The sequence below is a fragment of the Danio rerio genome, chromosome 21 (assembly GCF_052040795.2).
Source record: "Danio rerio strain M-AB ecotype USA chromosome 21, GRCz13ab, whole genome shotgun sequence".
NCBI lineage: Eukaryota > Metazoa > Chordata > Actinopteri > Cypriniformes > Danionidae > Danio > Danio rerio.
The window spans coordinates 34,295,820-34,322,813 of NC_141041.1; the positions used below are offsets into that span (position 1 = coordinate 34,295,820).

The 26,994-nt window shown below is 34.8% G+C and overlaps 1 protein-coding gene across 6 annotated transcripts in view; it reads right to left on the bottom strand.

The window, feature by feature from the left end:
• Positions 1-26,994, bottom strand: part of phka1b (phosphorylase kinase, alpha 1b (muscle)) — a 47,365-nt gene that overhangs the window by 15,319 nt on the left and 5,052 nt on the right. For 2 of the 6 annotated variants that reach the window (XM_087301411.1, XM_087301412.1), the window contains exons 4-20: positions 22,143-22,311; positions 20,435-20,517; positions 20,275-20,355; positions 20,089-20,187; positions 19,857-20,003; positions 17,598-17,651; positions 17,360-17,482; positions 17,184-17,279; positions 16,936-17,043; positions 13,841-13,919; positions 13,570-13,704; positions 10,870-10,979; positions 7,320-7,464; positions 7,160-7,238; positions 7,002-7,072; positions 2,287-2,448; positions 2,129-2,205 (exon numbers count right to left, since the gene is read on the bottom strand). In XM_087301411.1, coding sequence (XP_087157537.1) covers positions 2,129-2,205; positions 2,287-2,448; positions 7,002-7,072; positions 7,160-7,238; positions 7,320-7,464; positions 10,870-10,979; positions 13,570-13,704; positions 13,841-13,919; positions 16,936-17,043; positions 17,184-17,279; positions 17,360-17,482; positions 17,598-17,651; positions 19,857-20,003; positions 20,089-20,187; positions 20,275-20,355; positions 20,435-20,517; positions 22,143-22,311 — 1,818 coding nt within the window. Of the gene's footprint in view, positions 1-621; positions 1,189-2,128; positions 2,206-2,286; positions 2,449-5,950; positions 6,001-7,001; positions 7,073-7,159; positions 7,239-7,319; positions 7,465-10,869; positions 10,980-13,569; positions 13,705-13,840; positions 13,920-16,935; positions 17,044-17,183; positions 17,280-17,359; positions 17,483-17,597; positions 17,652-19,856; positions 20,004-20,088; positions 20,188-20,274; positions 20,356-20,434; positions 20,518-22,142; positions 22,312-26,994 lie in introns of those variants that run through there. The other 4 variants (XM_087301414.1, XM_087301413.1, XR_015520382.1 and 1 more) reach the window with 4 other exon arrangements.

Sequence of the window (26,994 nt, forward strand, 5' to 3'; positions counted from 1 at the left end):
GGTACCGTAACAAATGTACAAGTTTGTAACTAAAGGGTGCCCTTTAATACCTCTAGGATACATACTAGTACCTAAAAATTATAAATATGTACCTCTTGAAAATTTTAGGTACTAATATACACCTTTGAGGTACCAATATGAATGGACCCTTTATGTACAAATGTGTGCCTTTCGAAAAGATACAGCTCACCAGACAGCTCTTGTACCTCTATTTCTGAGAGTTTATTTTATTATATCTTTCAAAATCAGTCTTCAGTGTGACAGGATCCTTCAGAAATCATGGTTACACTTTATTTTAGGTCACATTAACTATTATGTACCTATATTAAAATTAATAAACTCAAGATTAAAGTTCTATTTAAAAATAAACTCATCTAGAAACAACTCAAACAGCGTAAGCCACAGACAAAAGAACTTTGCGAGTTTGATTTAGTTATCAGATATGCTAGTTTATGATTCCCTTTGTTGGTTCAGTTTTCTTGGATAATTGGTTTTAGGTTATTGATGTTGATTTGCAACACCCCCCCCCCCCCTTCTCTCTCTCTTTCTTCATAGGACCTTGTTGGCCCTGTCCTCTTTGCCTCATCCAGACTCTTTCTCTTTCTCTCTCTCTCTCTCTCTCTCTCTCTCTCTCTCTCTCTCTCTCTCTCTCTCTCTCGTAATGTAATTTTACCATTAACAATAAAGTCAATCCAAATATTCATAATTAATTAATAACTTGTTATTAATAATTATTAATAATATTCATAATTTTAAGAGCTTAATTCACTACATAAAATATATAAGGGTTTTCTCAAAATATGAGCAGAACATAAGTTTTCAACACTGATAATAATGAGAACCATTATTAATTAATATTATTAATTAAATACCATTTAAAATCAGCATATTATAATAATTTCAGAAGAATCACATGATGCAGTGATACTCTCTGTGCTTGCTTAAAATCCCAGCATGCCCTTTGAAAAGAGTAGGGGTTTAACTCTGGTATCCTGGCCAAATTTGCCCACTGGTCTTTGTTCATCATGGCCTCCTAATTATTCCCATATCATAACTGGCTTCATCACTCTGTCTGTTCTCCACTAATAAGCTGGTGTGTGGTGTGTGGTCTGGTGCAGAACGGCTGCTGAGTCATCCAGGTGGATGCTGCAGCCTGGTGGTGGATAAGTAGTGTAATGTGAAGTGATGCTGTCAACAGGTGTCCAAATGCAGGTTTATGGAGAATGGTCAGGCAAGCAACGGTCACAATCAGGAGAAAACAGATGTATGAAGGCAAATCCGTGGTCGTGTTCAAAAACACAGGTGATGGGTCAGTACAGGCAGGCAGCAAACAACATAAACAAACAAACAAACAAACAAGGCAAGGGTCAAAAACACGGCAAAGCAATGAAAGGAAAATGCATCTTACTGTCACAAAACTGTAAAACAAGATTCCACAACTGGAGTGAGTGTGTGTGTGTGTGTGTGTTTGTGTGTGTGTGTGTGTGTGTGTGTGTGTGTGTGTGTGTGTGTGTGTGTGTGTGTGTGTGTGTGTGTGTGTGTGTGTGTGTGCTGCTTTTAAAGTCCATGTAATCAGTTCTGAACAGCTTCAGCTGTGTGGGTTAGCAATCAGTGGGGAACAGGTGTGAGTGTGTGGTGCATGACTGGAGCTTGTAGTCCATATACCAACAGATCTGTGAATTTACCAGCGATCTGTAGGCATTAGATTGCTGGTTATTGTGACAAGGAGATCCCCCCCAAAATGGGTAAAGCAATTTGAGTGTCTGGACCAAAGTGATATATAAATATAAGTAATTATTATTATTATGAAAATATATATATATTTTTTAATTATTTTCAATTCACATCAAAAAGTAGAACTCAAATAACAAAAAGAGTAAAAATAAAAAATCCTAATGTGACTTTAAACAAGTACAGAATAATCGCAGAACAACCACTAAATTTCCAGGTGTCTTGATTAAAGGTTTGTGCATAGGCAGTAAAAACTGTTACAGTATAAATACATATAATCCTGATTGAATGAAAGAAAACCAAGCACACATTTAAAAGAAAGCAACGAAAGCCAAGCAATTATTCTAATTATTACTCCAACAATCACAGCAAAATCTGCTAATTTCATGTTATCTACCTTCTCTTTGTCAACCAGCAGATTAAGGTCTGGTGCCGGAGAATGGAAGAGTTTAGTTGGAAGGTACATATGCACATCTGTGAAGAGGTCAAAATAAAATGATGATTATATTCACTGCATAGCATGAAAAATGACAGCAGGCCAAGTAGTGAACTCACTGTGTATATTGAGCTCTCTGGCTTTGTGCACTAGAGACACCATCTCTCGAACCTTTCTGGCTGCTGCCCTGAAGCGGCTCAGGCCTCCTTTAGTGGCACTAATGGGATGCTGTTGAGGAACTGCCAGCAGCTGGTCCAGATAAACAGCCAGGTCATCCACTTCTGCAAACACACACACACACACACACACACACACACACACACACACACACACACACACACACACACACACACAAACACACACACACACACACACACACACACATACAACCACACAAACACACACAAACACACACACACACACACACACACACACACACACACACACACACACACACACAAACACACACACAAACACACACACACATACACACACAAACACACACAAACACACACGCAATTAAAAGAAGGCCTCAAAGGCTTGAGCACATCTTCAGTCAGTTTGGAGACAAACTTGAGTTTTTCAGCATGTGTCAATATAAAAAAACTGTCATTGCAGACACAGCTTTGTCACGTACCTGCCTGTCAACCTCCATCCGCCCATGCAGGTGAGCTAACTGCCTGACAGAGGGACTGTCAGCCTCAGGCTACACATCTCAACATGAAATGCCATGCAGAAAACCTAAAAGTGACAAATCCCTGACAGCTGACTTAACCATGCAGATGATAAAATTGTTGGTAATTGTTTATGTATGCATTGCAAATAATGAAATAAGATCACAATAATTACAGTTTTTCTAGTTTGCTTTGACCTGGTTAAAGAAACTAGGTTCCTCTTCATTTTCCTCATCACTATCCCAGCAGAGCAGAGGACCAGTCTTGCAAATGTGTAAACCCTTTCTCATTGGGTTCACACATTTTCCCCACCATTTTCCAAACAGTTAACACAGATGTCATTCAAGCAGTCCAAACTCCATTGTTTTAGTTTTGGTAACCAAACAGAATCCATCTATTCCTAACTATTAAAAACATCAGTATGAAATCATTGAAGCACCGGTTTGACACTCCTTCACACAAATCTTCAATTAGCCATCATTCTGCAAACCTTATAAAAACGATGGAAGGTCTGTGTTGTTCTGTGCCAGCATTGATGGAGGAGGTCAGTATGGCTATGTCCTATACTCCCAATAGATTTGACTGTATATTAGTTTACTTGTGTTTTCTCTAATATTTACAGTATTTTATTACTTTTGTCTGTTTTTTTTTATATACAGTATTTCGGTTTTCAGCCACAGTTTGAAAAATGTCATGAATTCAATATATATTCAATCAAAGCACATCTTATTCTTGATCCAATTCTTTGCAAAAAGGCGAATTTGACAGCCCAAATAGAGACAACAAATGCCATTGGCTATAAGCTACAATGGCAAGCAATGGTGATGCATTTTGAGTTCTGTATTTTGTATTTTGTTGTCCATTGTGTAATGATTAATTGAAAGAGCTCATATACTTGTTTGCAAGTTGTGTTGTTTGAAGGTAAAACTAGCTTTTGTTACATATGTTAAATGTTTTGACATGATATGTGCCTTTTGCAAGCAAAATGTGTCATTTAGACCATGAGTGCCGCAGTTTAGGCCTATGTGTTAACTGTTTTGAAAATGTGGAGTTTCAGTTGACAACTGCATCCAAGCAATCGAGAAAAACTGTAAATATTGCATTGATTGAGTGACTCTTCAAGGAATGATATTTGGTTAAGTGGGATCCATTTACGGAAGGAAGCCACATGCGAAATAACATGACACACACACACAAAAACACATCACTGTTAAAGGCAAAAAAAAAAAAAAACATTTCCAGCCTAGATCAGTGAATTAGGAAGGCACCCTAGTAAAAAGGTAATTTTTAAAGCTGAGATAACTAAAGGAGGGCCCACTGGCCAAAGTTTTCCCATTGTAATATTTACCTTCGACCCCCTAACCTCAATCAAGTTTGGTTTTTGGCCCTTAAGAAAAAGTTTTGGCACCCCTGCTTTAAAGGGAACCTATTGTGCAAAAATCACTTTCACAAGGGGTTTAAACACAGTTGTGTGGCAACAGTCTGTTAACATAACCAGCTTCTAAATAATAAATATTTATGAATTTTATTTTTTATAATCACACTTCATAAAAACAGTCTGCAGAAACACTTTGATTGACATTCTGCCTTTGTACGTGTCATCGGAGGTGGAAAGGCCCGCCCATTAGTGACGATTGCTCAATCATTAGCGTAGAACTTTATAGTTGTTTTTGAATCTGCCACTATACTGCTACACAGGCATTTGTAGCTCCGCCCTCTTTTTAAAAAAAGGCTCATTTGAATTTAAAGAGACAGTCACCAAAATGACGCAAGTAGGATCAAAGCCTCGAAGGGATATAAAATATTATGGGCACATATTGTGGAGCAAAGCCACACCACATGCAACAACTTGATCTTCCATATGTAAATGAATTAGGCACGCAACATGTTCATGCTAGAAACCATTTATGAGCTGATGTATCTGATCTGCTGAAATACTGCAACAACCCTTTTAAATATGAAATCAATGTAGTGAATTTTGACACTCTCACCATCGGAGCAGTAAAGACAGACAGCATTGCCGCTAGGGCGGCCAGAGCAAACTTTGACATTTTTGCCGCCTTCAGTGTGAATGCACAGAAAAAGTTGTTCAATAAATCGTGAGGTTGTCTCATTTCTCCATTGGAACTACTTCTTTATTCACATGCTGAAGTAAGTGGGTATATTCGAATCAAATGTCAGGTAATAGCCAGGTATATCATCAACAGCCAGGTAATTCTCAAATACTTTTATATGAATACTGCGGAGTCAAACATACTCATATATCGGAAGGTATAGGCCAACTAAATATTAGGGAAGTGTTTGGTTTTGAACTTAAAGTGTTGATGAGTGCTGTTGTGTGTAAAAGTTAAAATTCTTCTTTAAACTTTATCAATCTAAAAAACAGCGCTCATGTCCGAGGCAATGCAAAAGATGAGAGATGCGAGTGCAAAGGTCGCACATGTCCATCAAACGCAATTACCGAAAAAAAGTAAATGCAGCAAATAGGACAAATCGTGACCTTAAAATTATAAGGTCCATCCGACATTTTTTGTCAACATTGAGTTATTGACATATTCTTTTAAAATGAGAACATATTTACATTATGTCATGATTAAGTTGTTTACATTTTAAGTGTTTTTGTTTAAAAAACAAAAAAAGGTTTTATCTGCAAAGTCGAATTCCAGCTTGGCTTTATAAGGTTCTTTCTGTGAGCCAATCAGCATTTTTAATGCACGCACAAGAACCAATCAGGATTAGCTTTCTTTGTCATTTCACCGAACTGCTCCATTGACAGCGGTAAAGACCAGAAAGACAAAAATCACACAAAATCAGAGTGAGCGAAATAATGCCGCACCACACAAAAATGAGATGTGTGTTACTGTAATGATTTAGAAGCGTTTTTGACATTGAGATAAAAATGTTAAATTTTACATTGTTGAAAAAGAAACAATTAAGAGAAAGTGTAATATATTAAATGTGAAATAGTTTTATTTGTGTATACATAGTCAGTAAAACAGTGTTTATTAAACAACAATTTGCCAGGTATACGGGGGCATATAATTTAATAAATATAATTCAATAGTTCAAATAAAGCATGCAATTTAATAAATATGACCATATTAATTACATAAAATTAACAGCTGCGCTGGACAAACTATTTAGCACAGTCTTGTATGCCTAATTTGAACAAAACAAAAAAAATCATCCTAAAACATAAAATAAATATTAAAGAAAGCAAAAATATGTACTTTCTCAAGCATCATCATATTGTTAAAACACTAAGTTATATATTTTTTGATTGTGTTTCTTGTTAAGTAATGCTTCAATGAATGATCTGCAAGATAGAACCTTATAATTCCAAGTGGAAAAAGACTTTTCTGATTTAGAGTGGTCTGTATTTACCGTGTTTTCTTTTACTCTAATTTGCAAATGTAAAAGAACTCTGATAATTTACATTTAGACTACATTTAGGGTCTCTGTCATGTTAATGTATAAAAAAACTGTTTCACACATATTGTTTGCTATATGGAATGCAAAAACTTTGAAGCTCAAAAACTCAAAATCACGAACGCAGATAGAACTTTCAATTCCAAGGTGACGACATGCATTCTGTGTGAATGGCCTGTAAGACCTCAGTGTAAATAATCTTCTTTAAAGCGTGACAAAAGTTGTTTTGGACTTAAAATGCACTTTAAATTAAGGTAAAAATGAAAGTTAATACATAAACTTTTGCAAGTGTATGTTTTTTAATATATTTTTAACAATTAATTTTTTTGTAATATTACATTATCTGCCAGTATAGGTTTTTTTAAACAAATGCTTTTATGGTTTGAGGGGCAAAATCAATACAAATAAGCAAGCACACGTCATGTTCACAAGGGTAGTTCACCCAACAATAAAAACCCTCATTTGTTCCCCATGATTTCTTTCCAAAAACCTGTACTTTTCTATCTTTCTTGGAACACAAAAGGATATTTTTAAATAATCGTGGACTCAGCTGGCTTTCATCATGAAGACAAAAAGCGGCGAGTGGCAATTTTTCAAAAAAAGAAATAAATTAGAAAACCTTTTGTGCTCACAGAAGAAAGAAAGTAATTGTTCTCAATTTTGGATGAACTAGCGGCTGTGGTATTAGTCTTAAAAATGAGCATCAGACGTGCTTCTGGTGGCTCACTCACCACAGTCCATAAAAGTAAGATGAGCACAACAGGAGGTGTCAAGAAAATCAGTCAGTTTTCCAGTCTTAACCCTTGAATTGTAAAAAAGGATTGGTCTTCAGGCTGCTTCGGGTGAGTGATAATGATCAGATTTGTTCTGATCTGTTTAAATACATTACCTTGCTCCTCCAAAATAACCATCTTGTAATTTTTTGAGGGTTGCCAAAACCGTAGGATTAACTTGTTTGTAATCATCGCCTGCAAAGGACAAAAACCAAATGAGTCTCTCAGAATGAACAGCTGTTTCCTGCATATGTCCGGTGTGTTGAGGTCACTCACTGAGCATGCCGTGTGAAATGGGGAAGGTGACAGTGGGTCGTCCTGTCATCCTCCAGTGAGAGCACAGGTAGGAGAGGTCGACACGCAGCATTTCCACGATCATGTGATTGTCCAGGGCCAGATAAAACTCTTGATGGTCAACAAACTGGACATTGAATCAGGATCAAAACCAGTAGATAAGCTGAGATTGTCAAACCATTTTTGATATAAAAATGTACTTTAAGTCCCAGTGAAATCAAAATAAAGTATTTTAGATGTTAGTATCAGTATGTTTAGTCTTAAGGAAATATGTAAGCTAGTGTGCTCCAAAACAGTGACAAAATTTGTTTAAAAAGATGTAAACATCCAAAGCTTGCAGTTCGCTACTTCCACCTAAATGGATCAAAGATTTTTTTCGACATCACCTCATACTTTAGTTTCTCATCAAAGCTTCTAACCAATCAAATGATCTCACGTATCTGACATATCCCGCACCATTTAAGTGGTTATTGCTTTATGCACTTGAACTCATCTTCACAACAATTGGGATTAACTGCTAAATTCAACAGAGGATTTTTGGAAATATGTGCTTTAGCTTACATTTGTTGTGAAAACACTAAACCATACTTTAAAGGTCACAAAACACCAAAACACATTTTGTGACATATTGACAGTCATATACAGTTGAAGTCAGAATTATTAGCCCCCCTGAATTATTAATGCCCCTGTTTATTTTTTTCGCCAATTTTTGTTTAATGGAGGGAATATTGTTTCAGCTCATTTCTAAGCATAATAGGTTTAAAAACTTATTTCTAATAACGGATTTATTTTATCTTTGACATGATAACAGTAAATAATATTTTACTTGATTTTTTTCAAGACACTTCTATACAGCTTAAAGTGACATTTAAAGGCTTAACTAGGTTAATAAGGTGAACTAGGCAGGTTAGGGTAATTTGGCAAGTTATTGTATAACGATGGTTTGTTCTGTAGATTATCAAAAAAAATTAGCTTAAAGGGGCTAATAATTTTGTCCCAAAAATGTTTTTTAAAAAATTAATAACTGCTTTTATTCTAGCTAAAATAAAACAAATAAGACTTTCTCCAGAAGAAAAAAAATTTTTCAGACATACTGTAAAAATGTCCTTGCTCTATTAAAAAGTAATTTGGGAAATATAAAAAAAAATAATTAAAAGGTGGCTAATAATTCTGACTTCACTTGTATGTGTCCCACATTGCTATAAACACTACCAGGACACATATATTTCATGAAAAAATTTTTTTTAAATTGGTTGTTTTTGCATTATTTTGAGCAAATTCGTATGATTTGAAACAAAATTTTGAAGCAACATCACAGCATTGAGATCATTATGTATATTATAGCTTCGAAGTTTTTATCTGTTACAGCGTTCAGACGGCAGAGAGACACCACGTTGTGTTGCCAACCGTAATTAAAACAAGTGGAAAAAGAAGATTTATTCTGAGACATGGGTTGTCAGTGTTACATTTATAAATGTGCTGCAACCAAGGTTTTGTTTCCATTTCCCGGGATGAGAGCACAGTTGGCATGTGGACCCACATGTGTGGATTACAGTGGTCTGCTAACACGCGACAAAAATATGTTTGTAAGGAACATTTTTTTATCCAAGAGCTTTTCACATCTGGAAATGATGAAATCCGGATTTTTCACTCGTCTTCTTTTAAAAAATGATGCGGCTCCTGTTGGTTTTGATTATTAGGATGTGTCTGTGTCCAGTACTGGGGGAAATATGACAAAACACTAAATCTGGGTCAGAAATCCTGGGAAAAACGGGCGTGTTGGCACGTATGCGGATTTGGTAAGTGTGTGATCAGTGTTCTTTGTTTATGTTTAATCAGATAGCACAGCTAGTTAGTATAGTCAGCAGTACTCTTTTAGTTTTTTTAAGACATCATTTATTTAAAAATTATTTATGTTTACAGTAATTACAATACAATATTATGGACTGAAAGATCCATTGTAAATGCTGCTCTCTGAATAAAATTATGTAAACAGCTCAAACTATTACAATTATGTAGGATTTCCGCCACGTATGTTTTTCGCCGCATTTTGTGACAGTATAGTCTTTATACACATGGCTGTTTGACACTTGTCTCTACACCTACCGAGTCTTTGCATCTACCGAGAAATGCTGACGTTTTTTTCTTCCATTCAGTGTGTTGTATTATCAAATTCTTTTAAAACGACACTCTTTCAGCAGTTCCTCGCATCCAGTTTCTCATTTGTCATAGGGGCATACATGAAATGTTCCAGAATGGATTTGGTGAAAATCCCAAACTGCAGTTAAAGTCGACAAATTAAAAATGAAACACCCGAAATTGCATGAAACTCCAGAGGAAATGTGGATAGTGCGGCAATGATGCAAAGATTTTAAACCAATAAAGTGCTATAACATGTAAAACGGGATCATGAAAGGAACATTCAAAAAAGCACTCATGTAAACACTTTAATCTTATTATTGCCTTATTCACATTAAGCCAAATAATTCAATTACTGATGCATGTAAACATAGTCACTGTCTCCCCTGTGTCTGTATTTGTTTTGCCTCTGTAAAAAATCAGCGTGTGCATGTACTGAAACTCCCATTTTCATGCAAACCCTTCTCTCTTTTGCCACTCGACACTCTCACCTAAACAAACTAGAGGAGTGAAGACATCGTGCTGAGACTTTCATGACCCTTGAAACACGTTTGTCAACTGTTTCAAGGTAAAATGAAAACTACATTTAACAGAAGAAAGAAAGTCGAATGGATTTGAAACCACTTGAGGTTGAATAAATGATTGGAACATTTTCACCATTGGGTGAACTCTCCCTTTAACCTATTTTGTTCTTGAACTGCTGTGTGAAGGGACACAAAAAACTCAGAGTGTGTGGTATAAGAGTTTTTTCCACGCAATTTCTGAAATTGTCTGAAATACCACAAGATGAAGTAAATACAGATTAGCTTGCCACATTATTATTAACTAGAGCCAATCTATGTAGACTGTGTTGCTTATTATGGAAATAAGCTGCTACATCTATATTGTTGTTTTTAAATTCTTCTCCCATCAATTTTTTTTATGGGCAGACTTATATTAATTTGCCATGCTATTAATAAATACAGCATGTAATATGTGACTCTGGACCACAAAACCTTAAATATTATGTCAAAAATACATTGTGCGGGTCAGAATTATTGATTTTTTCTTTATTATTAAAAATATTAAACTAAAGATCATGTTTCATGCATATATCTTATATATTCTCAATTATAAATATATCAAAACAAAAATATTGATCAGTAAGATGCATAACTAAGCACTTCATTTAGATAACTTTTAAATGTAATTTTCTCAGTATTTAGATTATTTTTGAAGCCTCAGATTCCAGCTGAATCAAATGTTGTTGTTTTTTTAACATCAATGGAAAGCTTGTTTAGCTTTCAGGTTATGTATAAATGTCAATATCAAACAATTTACATTTATAATTGGTTTTGTGGTTCAGGGTTATTAAAATAATTATCAAGAAATTCAAATTCGCATGTTTACATACTTGAGGTGTGAAGGTAAAGATGGTGTCGCGAATAATGTAGAATTTAGACGTTCCCAACACACCAATACGCCGGTACGGTCGTCCAGTCAGTCCCAGCCTTTGGTTTCGCCCTGAAAAAAAAAAAATTGACAGCATTTTGTTCAGTTTGTAAATGCTTTTTATCTCTGTTTTTTGTTGTTACATGTAGTAACTTGCCATGAGTCTGAATATTTTTCTGTTGTTTAACATCATTTTATATGCAAAATGACACTTTCATACAAAAAAAACCTGGACTGTTGAATTAACTAAAACTGCAATTCATCGACTCGCCTTTGGGGGCTGGCTCCAGGAAATCCAGATGTTTTCTGACTGCAATAGTAAATTGGCCAATTTTACAGCTGATAAAAACTTGTTTACAGCCTGGTACAGTAGCTGGTTTTGGTTCATAAAGCTGATATTACTATTTATGACAACTGTGAGGGGGTGTTTTATTAAGTCTACATAATTAAGGCCGTGGCCACTTGAGAGACAGCTAAATCTTGCTGCTCACTGTCTCGTCACCTCAGCTGATTCCGGCTGATTAGCTGCTGAACTCAGCATATACATCGTATTTTTGTGTTGTTTTATGTGGCTTTACACAGTCAATTGCCTTTTGGAATTATTTCCTACAGTTATCAGATACTATAGCCTGCTGTGTGCACTTAATTTTGCTCACTAACCATTCAAGTTGCCTCCATTTCCCAGGTGAGTGAAATTATATACTTATACACCGTATCAATAAATGTATTTGTTTTATTTAAGATCATTTACCACTCATAATGTTCTTCAGAACTGTAATGCACTAAAAAATCTGACAGATTAATTAGCTGTAGGCTCTAGAACAGTCATCTGAAACACTGTCATACAGTTTTATGCCTGGATTTCATCAATAGCCTTGCATTTACTAACACAGACTATATTTGAAGTGTTTGGAAGTAATTTGCGTTTTCCTCCTGTAGAAAAACGTCATAAGGACAATGCTGAGTGGCTCAATGTGTTACAACAGTGTTTTTAAAAGTCTAAACACTTTATTGATATAGTATACAGCTAAGCACATGTGGTCAGAACACAAACAAGTCGCAGGTAAGGAAGTATTAAGTGTTTCTCCCAAAGAAAAGCCTGTCCAAGCAAAATGCCTGTAAATGCATGTAGGTGTCTGTAGCTTCACTCACACTCCGCCTCTTTGCCCTTATTTGGTATCCCCGGTGAGTGCAATGATGTGCGAACAAAATGGCAACAGTTGGTCATGCCTACTTGTTGCTTTATTTGCGTTCTTCAAAAACCAATAGGTGATGTCACGGATACTTTTACATGTCTTTTACAGTCTATGGTTTTACGTTATGGTTTGTAACAGTACTGTGCTGTTTATTTAAATGATAGTTCACCCAAAAATGAAAATTAACACATTATTTACTAGGGATGTCAGGTTTTTTGCACTCGAGTCAGTGTCTAAGTCATTTGATTTTGAATATCTACCAATACCAAAACGCAATCCGATACTTCTATAATACATAAATGCTTAGTAGAGATATAGAAGCTACGGATGAACTCCATGTGTCTGTGGTGATCGAAACATGGGGTACATCTTATAACAGGACAAATAGTTTGTCACAAATCTTCTTATAAAGAGCTGGCAGAGCTTTCTCTGAGAAAAAGTGGCGAGAAAACATTTCAAATCAAGGTTCTACATTTGTTTTTGAGGTGTCTTATCAGGTTTGTTGTGTTAAATATAGCCTTTTTCCTTTCCACCTCTTGCAATGCCAAGTTTACCTATTTCACAGTTTGCCATGGCAAAGTTGTCGTCATCAACTTTATAATACCTCCAGACCGCAAACATACTCGCACATTCCACTTTAAGCAACTTCCGTGTTCTACTTTGCTCCCATTTAACCAATAGCGTCTCTGCAACAAAGTAATGTCATGCCACATGCGTTGCTGTTTTTCTGTGTGAAGTCACGAAAGAGGTCTAACTTTGTGCCACCACATAAAAATAGATGTGTTAAAATGTAATGATATAGATACATATATTTTCGAGTCCTGGTTGGGAGGCAACGTCCAATTCCGATCGAGTCTGAAACCGCATGATCAGGACTGATTTCTGATCATGTGATCAGATCTGGTCATCGCTACTATTTATTCTCCTTCAAGTGGTTTTAAACATTTTTAATTTTCTTTTTTCTGTTGAACTTACCCAGTAGGAAAAAATAATTCTATGAAAGTCAATGGTTACTGGTTTTAGCTTTCTTCAGAATATCTTTTGTGTTTAATAAAAGACAGAAGCTCAAGTTTTGTGACATGAAGGGTCAGTAAATGATGTCAAAATTCTCTGTTTTGCAAGAACTATTATGATGTTTTTAGGTAAAGCATACACTGTAAAAGCTTGGCTTAATTCAGTATTGCACTGTTTGAGTAAAACTTACAAACAAACAAAGGGTAAAATGTACTTGAAAAAAAGTGTTGTGATCTTCAAATATCTCCAAGTAAAAATTACTCAATAAACAATATGACCTTTAAGGAAATATTATAATCTCTCATAAATGACTCTCATTTGGTCACTCATTTCACTGTATTGAGGTGTTAAAGAGGTAAAATAAACCTCTTTTTTCCATAGAGGTGTGAAAAGACATAAAGATGATAGTGTTTTTACTTCAATCTGACTGATCTCCTCTACTCTGAGCTCACCTAGTCTGGCATAGATGTGGCTGAGGACTCTAGAGGGCTGAACTCGGATTGGGTGAATGTCCTCCAGGGTTTCAGAGTCAATGCCATGGCCCTGCAGGAGATGTTTAATCTCATCGTTTTCTGCCAGGATTGACACTGAAAGCACAAGAATGGAAGACGGCCAGTGTAAATACTGTGAGAGGGAATGATTATATAATAGATTCCACAACAAACCCAAGTTTCTAAATTAATTAACCCACATTAAGCTGTTGTCAAACACTGCAGATGTTACCTTGAACCACCACATCAGGTTTAGGGATAGTGGAGAGGCGCCTGTTGAGAGGATCGATTTCTCCAGGTGCTAAAAAACCCTGTAAAGGCAAAAAAACATTTTGTTATTTGACATTTACACTGTAAAACCCAAAAAATTAAGGTAACTCAATCAACGCAATCGATTGTTATATAAGTTATATAAGTTATATAAGTATATATATATATATATACTTGGGGGGGGGGGTCAAGTTTTTCATTTACATTTACATTTACATTTAGTCATTTAGCAGACGCTTTTATCCAAAGCGACTTACAAATGAGGACAAGGAAGCAATTTACACAACTATAAGAGCAACAATGGATAAGTGCTATAGGCAAGTTTCAGGTCTGTAAAGTCTAAGAAGGCAAGTATTAGTAGTATTAGTATTTTTTTATTTTTTTATTTTTATTTATTTTATTTTTTTTTGGGTACAGTTAGTGTGATATCCAGAGAGGCAATTGCAGATTAGGAAGTGAAGTGGAGACTAAATAGTTGAGTTTTTAGTCGTTTCTTGAAAATAGCGAGTGACTCTGCTGTTCTGATGCAGTTAGGGAGTTCATTCCACCAACTGGGCAGATTTAGCGTGAGCGTTCGCGAAAGTGATTTCTTCCCTCTTTGGGATGGAACCACGAGGCGACGTTCATTCACAGAACGCAAGTTTCTGGAGGGCACATAGATCTGCAGAAGTGAGAGCAGATAAGAAGGAGCAAGGCCAGAGGTCACTTTGTTTAAGTTCGGTAATATGCTTCAGTAAACCAAAGTTATCTATTTAATTCAATTACTATTTATTTAATTCAATCTACTTTATTAATCAAACTTTTGTTTTTGTTTTGAAAGATATTGAGTGGTTCTCAATGACATTTGTAATATTAAATAGACCTATTAATGGATGACTATGAAAAATATTTTTTATTTCATTGTTCAACTTCCACGTGCGAGCAAGCGTATAATAAAATACAAACTATGCATCTAGTTTTATGGACACCTACAGTACAAATGCCCACTATACAAGAAACATGTTTTGTTGACGCTTAAGGGTGTCGCACACCTGATGTGCCACTTAGCGCCGTGGACAGCTGCCGACTTACGGCGCTGGTCTGTGTACCCTGATCGAAACCTATGTTTAGAACTCTGAAATGCATGGCGCTGTGTGGTGCGATGCTGTGCGTCGCTGAGTGGCGCTTCTGGTGCGTGACCCCCTTTACTTTGTCTGTTGGTGCTCTAGATTTGCTGGATTCAAACGACTAAATTATATTTTGATGCAAACATGTAATGCACAATGGTATGAACCATTATAGGGGTGGTGAGAAGTGCATTTACATTATCTAGTATTTAAATTAGTGATATTATTTAAGAAACTGATCAGAGCACATTATTTCTTAACTATTAAAATTCAGACCACCCCATACATCTTGTTCTTCAGGGGAGATCAAGCATTAGTTAGGGGAGTCAGACCCCCCCATACCCCCTGTAATTTGCACCCTGCGTATACCTACACTGTAAAACCCAAAAAGTTATGGTAGCTCAAACTGTTTGAGGTTCAATCCCTTTGAACTTAATCCCTTTGAGCAAATGAAGCAGTTTGAGCACAGTAAAATCCAATAAATGAAGAGAACTCAAACCAACTGAGAACTGTAATACTAAATTAATTAAGACAACTCAAACCATTTGAGGAAACCGATTGCAACAAATCATTTGAGTTAAAAAACGATGTAAATGTAGATGTAAATGTATATGAGTACTGTGCACTTACTCCCTTTAAGTTAAAGTAATGAGGTATTTAATTAATTCATTACCTTCAACACTGAGTCCAAAACTCTTTTCAAATGAGTAGAATTAACTTTCAGTCAAATTTGAGTAAACTACACTCATTTTATTTTATAAAGTTGACTGTTGGGTTTTACAGTGTAATCAATGAAGAAGGAGGCATGCTATACAAACAATAAGCACAACAAAATCCGTTTTACATAGGAGCAGTCACATATTAGTTGTTTCAAGGAGGTTAAAGTACAAAATTATACTGAAATTATGATTTCAGATTTTTTCTTTTTGGGCTGTGAAATGCATTAGAGCTTCTATTTTGCCTGCTGCATCACTCCCAAGAAAGCTTTTATTTTCACAAATACATAGTCAAATGCATAGTCATTTCTTTTAAGTACATATATATATATATATATATATATATATATATATATATATATATATATATATATATATATATATAGCAAGAGAAATTGTGCTGTAAATGTAAATACAATATTATTGCTGTGATTGATTTACAGTAAGTTACTACAGGAAATTGTTAACAGTGTACATTTATATTGAAGTTTTTTAAAATATAACTTTTCCAAATAGTCCAAAAAAAAAACAAACAAACCTCATGCAAGTGTTAACATTTTTGGTCACACTTTACATTAAGGTTCATTAGTTAATGTTAAGTAATGCATTTACTAACGGGAACAAACAATGAACAATACATCTACTACAGTATTTGTTCATGTTAGTTAACGTTAGTTAATGAAAATACAGTAGTTCATGGTTAGTTCATGTTAACTCATGGTGCATTAACTAATGTAAACAAGCATGGACTTGAATCTTAATAATGCATTAGTAAATGTTCAATTATGATTAATAAATGCTGTACATGTGTTGTTCATGATTAGTTCATGTTAGTAAATGCATTAACTAATGAACCTTATTGTAAAGTGGTACCACATTTTTTAATGTGATATGGAGATTTTTGAAAAATGATGTGTTTCAATTCCATTTGCAATTTCAATGTGCCACACTTTGAAGGGTCACCAGCATGTCGTCACATGATCCTTCAAAAATCATTCTAATATGCTAATTTCCTGCCAAAGACACACGTAACATTATACTTATTATTATAAATGTTGAAACATTAGTGCTGCTTAATATTATTTAATACACTGAACTGAAATGAACTGAATGTTGAAACAGCTGTGTTTCATAAGAGAGATAAACTTTTCAAAAGGTCTCAGAGAAGCGATTGAGAAACGCTACAGTACGGCATTACCATATAGAGCGATTTTATTTTGTGGAATTTACTGTACCTCTGCCAGCAGGTTACCCAATATGTACAGAGACTGGCCCCATTTCAGTGGACACTTGCCCACTGGCGCTCTCTCCACGGTGTGAGGATTTACATACTCCTCATCAACCTAGATGAAATGACACACATACAGGGTGAAAGTCCATTTTCCTTTGGTAAACCTCAGAGAGAATCGATGAACCAGGAATCTGACTTCGGGTGTTTTATAACAGCACAAAATTCAATGCTTTGGTGTTAAATGTGGCGTACCTTATCCAGAGGAACACTATATAGTTCAGGGACCAATCGTAATCCATTCTTTCCCCTGATGAGAATGCCGTCCAAAGCCTCTCTGTACTCCTGGACCTAAATAAAGGAGGAACAAGCCGAGTATTGTTTTCTGAAAAAAAGTCAGGCATTTATTGTGTATGGTGAAGTGTGTGTACCTGTTCTGGACTCTTGATAAAAATGCCATCCAGGATGAGGTATGTCCAGAACAGCGGCCATTCGCATTCTATGTTTTCAAAGAGCTTCAGCTCTGATGACTCGTAGTGCAGTCGATTGGGATCCTTTTTCAAAACAGTGATTGAGAGATAATGAGATGTAATGGCTTCTACAAAAGATGGCTATATATAAAAAAAAATTATGTAGTTTGTCTTATAAGTACTATAAGTGTGGTCTTACCTCCCTGGGAGTTTTGTGTCCATCTCGAAGAAAGCGACAGCATCCATATCTGCCCTATGTGACAGTACAGGGGTAAATAAACACTGTAAAATGAGGCATCTAGGAAAAAAATGCACGTTTTTATTTGGACACAGTTTATTTTATGGTGTACTCTTTACAATACCATTCTACATTTTGTACTGGATAATGTAGGTAAGAACATTTACATTTTAGGATTAGGAATAGAGTTTGTTTTGGGGTCAGTTACATGTAATTGTACAAAAATTACTGTTATTAGTATGCATGTAAGGTGTAACAAAGACTAATATAAAAGGTTACTTTTATATAATTTTATAATATTAACAATTATATTATATTATATTATATTATATTATATTATATTATATTATATTATATTATATTATATTATATTATATTATATTATATTATATTATATTATATTATATTATTAATAGTTTACAAATATTTGAAAATACACAAAGTACAATTAAATTATTTATACAAATACAATATTATTTATTTATTTATTTAATGCCTATTTTATTTATTTATGTTTATTTTATTTTAAGTAGGGCGATGAGGTGGAGCAGTAGATTGTGGTGTAACCTAAATGCAAGAAGGTCTTTGGTTCGAGCCTCGGCTGGGTCAATTGGCATTTCTGTATGAAGTTTGCATGTTCTTCCTGCGTTTGCGTGGGTTTGCTCTGGTTTCCTCCACAAGTCCAAAGACATGCGGTACAGGTGAATTGGGTAGGCTAAAATTGTCCGTAGTGCATGTGTGTGAATGTGGGTGTGTGGATGTTCCTGAGTGATGGTTTGCAGCTGAAAGGGGATGCATGTGGGGAAACATAGGCTGGATAAGTTGGCAGTTCATTCTGCTATGGTGACCCCAGATTAATAAGGGACTAAGCTGAAAAGAAAATAAATAAATAAATGAATTATCTTAAGTAAATTTCCTAAACTTAATCAATCATTTAATTAATTTACACACTCAATCACTCAGTAGTCAAACCTATTCCTGCCTATGAACCGATCACATTTTTGTTCTTTACACATTTTCTGAAAAAAAGCGTTTAAATATTTTTGAATTTTCAGTGCTACTGTTTTAAATCCTACTGACATGTAGTGTAAATGCACAGCCAAACAGCCATATATGTTTTCCAGTTCCTTCATGTCATGTAAACACCTCTTAATCTATGAACAAAGTCCTGTGGGAAATGCATGTCTTTAATAAATTAAAGTTTATTTAATTTAAATAAATCACTGGTTCAAGCCTCGTGTGGGGTGTTTGCATGTTCTCCCTGCGTTCTCGTAGGTTTCCTCCGGGTACTCTGGTTTCCACCAAAGTCCACAGACATGTGGTACAGGTAAATTGGTTAAGCTAAATTGTCCGTAGGGTATGAGTGTAAATGAGTGTGTATTGATGTTTCCCAGAGATGGGTTGCATTCTTTGCGTAAAAACATATGCTGGATAAGTTGGTGGTTTATTCCGCCGTGGCGACCCTAGATTAATAAAGAGACTATAGGTAAGTCAAAAAGAAAATGAATGAATGAATGATTAAATTATTAGATTGACCATATCTTATCCATAACCTACAGAAATAAAAATAGTATTTACTAGTTACATACCTTAAATCATAATGAATGGGTAAATTATGTGAATAATATTAATTGTAATATTTAATATTAATAGCATCAGTTGTGGCAGATTGATTTAACAGCACCATTGTAAACTTTAACACCTTTACGTCACTGATGTACATTAAAAATAAACTTTTAAAAAAAACAGAAGATAGAGGATGATCTTTAAGTGACGGACTCCAAAATTATGCGAAGAATAGCTCTGTGCAGTAAACATTGTGCCCACCACCAGTCTCATTACATGGGGTTAATATTAAATTAAACAAATGAATACATGACAAAAAAAACTATATGATTGTTAGACTGTTACAATTTTTTGTATTGTCAATATGCTTGTATTTATGTAGGTCTATTCATGTGTGTACACCATTGTGTGCAATGCTTGTATGTTTATAACCACCTCTGAGGATAACGGGGCTCACGAGTCACTGGAATTATTATTTTGGGGGTTAGAGGCTCAAAAGTTTGGGAATCCCTGCTGTAGAAATTCTATGCGACCAAAATCCCCCAAAATGTTAAAATGCCACACACAGATCTCAATAGTCAGTGCATAAAACAAAACTAAAGCAAAATCAAAGACGATAACTCTAACTGATAACTATATCTGATCAGCATTCACCTGAAGCTTTGAAATGATTTCTTCTTTGGTGATATTAACAACATCAATGTCTTCAACTGCGAACGCTGGATAAGAGATGATGGAGAGAACTCCAGCGTCCACCTCTTTAGATGTTGATGCCCTCGGCAGCATGGAGTTGAGAATAGACTAATGTAAAAACATTTAAACAGAGAAAAGCAATTTGTTACTTTCAGGAAACATTTGTGTGATCCCCGTAAGGTAAGTTTATTACATTGCAGTGCTGTATGTCGTCAGCTAAAGCGTGAACGACGGACTCTGGGCCTCCTTTGGCACCAAACAGGTTCAGTCCGTCCAAGGCCTCCAAAGCTGCCTAAATAAACACGCAGCGAGAGGTCATGTTATTGTATCATGAAGAGATCATTATTTGACACTTGTTAGACATGTGAAATCATTTTACCTTTGCCATCCCGATAGAGCTGGCATTTATCTCAGGGATCCCTTTGTTGGTCTTGTCTCCTCGTTCCCACATTCCAAAATCCTGAGGGTCATTTCCAGCCTTAATATCCATGGAAAGTATGTAAAATCCACACATATCAGAACAGCTTAATGGTGCTTACCGCTACTTTGTATGCAGATTCAATGTAAAAAATCAGATTCTGGACAACATCGACTTCATCACGAGTATAGACGATATTCAGGCCTGCAAATAAGAAGGGGTGAAAATCTATGATTTTATGGGACACAAAAATTAATTGGTTTAATTGGACTCATGCAGAATTCAGGAATTGTTGTTATTAGCACCACCGGTGACAAACAAGTGTACTGCAGTTTGCAACATCACTTTTTTTTCAGAATCAGAATCAGAAAGACCTTTTCTTTCTTTTTTTTGCCAGGTGTGTGCACACATACAAGACATTTGTGGAACAGAATTACAGAGAGAGGACAAAAAAAACAGATAATAAATATATTTTAAAAATAGAAGTAGTAAATACAAATATACAAAAAATTAACAAGTGAGACCAAAATCAATCATCAGGTCTAGTGCCCCCCAATGAGATTCAAATGCCCCCTCGGTTATTACATAATGGTGCTGGGACTGGTTTATGTGATGAATTGCCTGAGAGAAGAAACTGTTTCTGTGTCAGGATGTTCTGGTGCGCAGTGCTCTGTAACCTCTACTAGAAGGTAAGAGATCAAAGAGGCAATGTGCTGGGTGTGAGGGGTCCAGGGGGATTTTGGCAGCTCTTCTGCTTGCTCTGGATAAATACATTTCTTGGAGATTAGGGAGGGTTGTACCAGTGATTCGTTCAGCAGTACAAACTATTCGAGGTAGTCTTCGGAGGTAAGATTTGGTAGCTGAGCTAAACAGTTATTGACATGCAGGGGACTGATTCAATGATGAAAGTGTAGAATTGTTTCAGCAGCTCCTTTGCAAGGTTGAACTTCCTCAGCCAATGAAAGAAGTAAGTAAAGCCTCTATTGAGCTTTTTTTGACAATGGAGTCAATGTGAATGTCCAACTTTAGGTCCTGAGAGATGGTGGTGCCCTGGAACCCTGAATGATTCCTCTGCTGCCACAATGCTGTCCATGATGATCATTGGGGAGAAAGCAAGTGGGTTCTCCTGAAGTTCACTATCATCTTCACTGTTTTGAGTGTGTTCAGCTCCAGGTCGTTGTGACTGCACCAGACAGCCAGCTCCTTAAACTCCTGTCTGTAAGCAGACTTGTGACCATCCGATAAATATCGTGTCACCTGCAAACTTCAGGAGCTTGACAGACAGGTTCTTTGAAGGGCAGTCATTCATGTACAGGTGTTTTTAAGCCTATCATATTAGTCTTAACAAACTTCAAAAACTTTTTAATGTCAAAACTTATTGAACTTATATGGAACTCATGTGGATTTTATGAACAACACCAGAACTGATATTTTTACCAAGTAATTGTATCATTTTTTGAAGTGCATTTATAGATAAATAATTAGATTATTTTGATTATGATTTGATATGTTGATTGTTTCATATACCAGCAACATTTCAACCATTATTCAGTTGTAAATGTTTAGTTATAGTTAAATATAAAATAAATTAATTAAGTTTCTTTCTCTTGTGTGTTGTAATGTTCTGTAAGTTGGTTCAATTGCTCCATGTTTGGCACTTCAGAACGTCTGTTAAAAGAACACAGTGAGCATCAATGCTCCAGATTTTTCTTTTGTGTGAGCTTTGTAGATGTCAGGCCTACACATGCACATAACCATTAACACGCTAAAGCAAAAGATAAACATAACAAAGGTAGTATGTGACTTCTTTAGATTTGACGTATTCTGACCTGAAGCTGTCATTTGGCCCAGGAAGAGCAGAAAGATGGATGTAGCGTCCACCTGTAGATGACCCCATTCCTGATCACCGACTACAGTGGCACATGTGCCGGTATGGTACTTGGCATGAAGGCAGTCTTTAGTGCTTTTGCTGTACTTGAACTTCTCCACCTTATCAAGCTGAAATCATATTCACAGCAAGGCTTTATTTACACACTATGTACTTTAGATTAACCAACCAACCTGAACGTGACTGGTCACAATTTGCATACAGTTATTATAAGAGGCCGCCCGCCTGGGTTATAGTGAGTGTAATAGTTGTTTTACATACACATAGTACAAATGTAATTATAAACTTTTATTTTGCATGTAATCATATAGTCATTACATTATATTTACTATGTAATAGCATTGTAATTACATTGGTAGTACATAGTAGTTACAATGTTAATACATAGTAACTATAATGTAATGACAATGTAATTCCATTATGATATTGTAATTACTTTGTTGTTACATAGTAATTATATTGCATTACATTGTTAATACATATTAATTATAATTTAGTGACAAATAAAAATTACATTATATGTACTATGTAACAATAATGTTACTACAAAGTACTTATAATGTAGATACACTGCTATTACAAAGTAATTATAATCTAATGACAATGTATTTGCATTGTAATATTGTTAATGCATTGTTATTACAAAGTAACTATAAAATAATGTAACAAAAATACGTTGTTGTTATTACTTAGTAATTATATTGTATTGCATTGTTAATACATATTATTTATAATTTAATGATAATGTATACGTTGTAATTACAATATTACATAGTAATTATAATGTAATGACAATGTTAGTACAATGTAACTGTAATGTTATGACAATGTAACTACACTACAATACTGTAATTACATTGTTATTACACAGAATTTATAATTTAATAACAATGTAATTACAATGTTATGACAATGTAATTTCATTTTCATTACTATATAATTACTGTGTTATAACAATGTAAAAAACAATGTTACAGTGTAGTTACATTTTCATTACATAGTATAAACAGTGTCATTACATTATAATTAGTATGTAATAACAATGTATTATAATTGACATTGACATTTTAAATACAATGTAATTATGAATAATTGTAATAACATTGTAACTACATTGTTATTACATATTGCAATATAATGACAATGTAATTACATTGTAATATTACAACGACATTGTTATTACATACTAGTTATGTTGTTTTACATAGTTATTACATAGTAAATATAATGTATTGACAATAGTATTACAATGTAATTATAATGTAATTACTGTGTAATATTGTAGTTACATTGTTATTACATAGTAACTATAATGCATTACATTGTATTATGTAGTAATAATGCAATGACAATGTAATTACATTTTAATAACATTGTACTTACATAGTTTATACATAGTAATTGTAATGCCAATGTAATTACATAGTATTATTGTATTACATTGTGATTACATTATGATTACATTATAACAACAATCATTACATTATAATTACTATGTATTAACAATGTAAAAAACATTGTAATAACAATGTAACTACATTGTCATTACATTATACTAACATTGTAATGACATTGCAATTATATAGTTTTACATTGTTATTATAATGTAATGACAAAACAGTTGCATTGTAACTACATTCTTATTACATTTTTATATTGTATTACATTGTTATTACATAGTAGTTGTAATGCATTACATTAATACATTTTAACTATAATGTATTGACAATGTTATTACAATGTAATTATAATTACTATGTAATAACAATGTCATATAGCGACACCTCTCCTTGATTTGGTGTCACTCTGATGGGGTTCTACAGAATTTTGGCTGTACTGAATAAGCACTCTTTTGAAATAAATTAAATCAAGTGTAAATTCTTTTTATTTTACCCACATGTATAGTTCAAATAAACAACAAAACATCAATCACAACAAAAAACAAACAAGGCATTTCAAACTCAGACATTAAATAGTATCAAAAAAATGCAAAAACAAAGGGATGATCAAAGTACAAAAAGTTACAAAACAATCATCAAAACATAACTAGAAAAACTATAAACAGGACGACACTCACTGAAACCAAACAAGTACTGACAAACAAAGACTCCGCCTTGACTGGTGTGTGCAATGTGTATAAATAGTCCAAACAATTGATGATGACGATATTCAGCTGTGTGTGATTAATGGTTAATGGTGACTGGTTTGTGCAAAGGCATGCAGGTATATGTAGTTCCTGAATGACATGTGTAGTATGCCAGTGACCTTACAGGATCACATAGCTGGTTATGTGACAAATATCAATATTAAAACTTTGAAATGGTTAAGAATTTTTTTTTTTTTTTTGACTGAAAACATTGTTATTCACTCATGGCTGAACTATCACAGTATGATGCATTGTTGGGAAAAGAACAATGTAGTGATGAGTGTTTCCAGAAACCGTAGTTTCTCTGACGCAGATATTTTGTTTGAACCACGTTAGTTATAATGATGCTCTAAAAAAAAGTGGAGTAACTACTTATTTAGGGGAAAAAATCCCATCTGAGAACCATCTGACTTCGATTCCAGCAGGTGAGTGATAGTATGAGGTGAGTATAAATAGTGCATGGGTGATTGCAGGTGTGGGTGATCAGTAATCAGGTGAGGGTTCATAGGGAATCCCTTATTATGGTGGGCAAATCCCTTATTTTCACATCCCAATGTTGACAGGTATGACCCAGACCCTTTGCTCCTCTCTCCGTTCTTGTATCTCACTGCCAGCCCCTGATCCATGCCTGTTATACTGACCTATGCATGTTTGCTGCATGCCTCTCAATCCTTTGTGCCTGTTGTTCATGTGAATTTATCTACCAGCACTTGTTGTTTTTTAGTTTATTGACTGTGTTTAATAAGCATTCTGCAAATGGATCCCTCGTTATCAGACTCTCTGTTACACACGTATTCTCTCATATATAAATCATATAAATCATTAATGTTTGTAAGTCTAAATTACAGTAGGCCATTTATTAAAAAATAAAAAAATCCTACTTAATAATAATAAAAATAATCAGCATATTTATTATTATTAATAATAATAATAATAATAATAATAATAATAATAATAATAATAAGTAGAATATATATATATATTTTTTTAAAGTTTACTTTTACAATTTGACACTGTAACGAGGAGGCTGAGACAGTGTTGGAATCCATATGCGGAAGTTTATTAAGGGGCTTATGCAGAGACATCAAGGTGTGAACAGGCAAAGAGTCTGCAACATGTAAGCAGTCCTAACCATTCAACATACACAAGGGAGAATACTGAAGATGTGGTGATAAAGCAGGCAAAAGATCAAGGCAACAACAAACAGTCCAAAGCAAATCAAAAGGGCTGAGACAAAGAACGTATGTGATCAAAACAGGCAGGGTCATACACAGGTTAGCAGTCATGAGAGTCACTTGTAACAACGCTTGGTAAGGCAGATAAACTGGCAATACTTCGCAAAGTAACATGGCCTGAGCTCTCACTTGCTATACAGCACAAACCGGAAGTGAGCGCAGAGGGAGCAGAGCTGAGTTAGTAGTTGGGCGAGAGTAGGGTTGGGTATCGTTTGAGGTTATTTTGTTACCGGTGCTAAATCGATACTTTTAAAAAACGGTGGGACCGGCCTGAACCGATACTTTTTAGCCACAAAATTATTTGACAAAAATACAAATTTTAAATTATTATAATTGAACAATCATCATCAAACATCAATTCATATTTTATATATTAAAATTATATTAATATATTTCTTTTGATCAGTTGTTTGTTAACATGAATGCAAGATTTGCATTATGCTATTAAAATTACATTAGCTTACTACTAACCTGTCTAAAAGCTGTCTTCAAAATCAGGAATCACCTTTTTTCTGGATTTGGGGCTTGTGACTACTTTTACATGGACATCAGTGATCTAATGATTTGCCTTAATCTGAATAAGACAATGACATGATTCAGGTGTTTACATGAATTGCTTTTTGAATGTAACATTCATGATTCCCAGTTACATGTTATAGCACATAGATCCATTAACGTCATTGCGTCACCTGCCTATAAATGTTTCCTCCACAGTTTTGTAGCTATGTTTCCATCCACCAATTTTTATGCGCATTTTGGATGGAAACGCTGCTTTATTTACACGTCTTTTATGCGATAATTCAGTTTTGCACATAAAGTTCATTTGCATTTTTGGATGGAAACATAGTGTCTGTAGTGCTTTAAGATAATCAAAAATCCCTGTTTACGTGGAAGACTCTTGATCAGAGTATTGTCTTAATCATATTAAAATCTGAGTATTGAGGTCCATGAAAATGTACTCTCTGAAAGTGCCAGATGATGTCACAAGCTGTCAAAGATTCCATGAGCCGTCACATTTCATAAGTTTAACATGCTTTCCCCCTTACACACAACTTTTGTAAAGCATCTACTGTGGGTTGATGTTTCAGAATCCTTGCTTGTGAAATATAGCCATACTTTAGAATGCTTAGTTTAAGCAAATTAGATGAATGTGATCATGCGTGTTGATAAAGGGAGTCGCTCAACGCATGTGCCGTACTGCGCAATTTGCAACACAATCTCACGGCAATTCGTAACTTTTTCATTTAGTGGCTAATTCGTATGAATTTGTACGATCTTATTCGTACAATTTAGTACGATTTGCATATCCCCCAATGATGGTTGGGGTTAGGGGTGGGGTCAGGTGCCACGCCTCCTTTTTAAAATTGTACCATTTCATACGACTGAACTCGTACGAATTCGTACGAATTAGC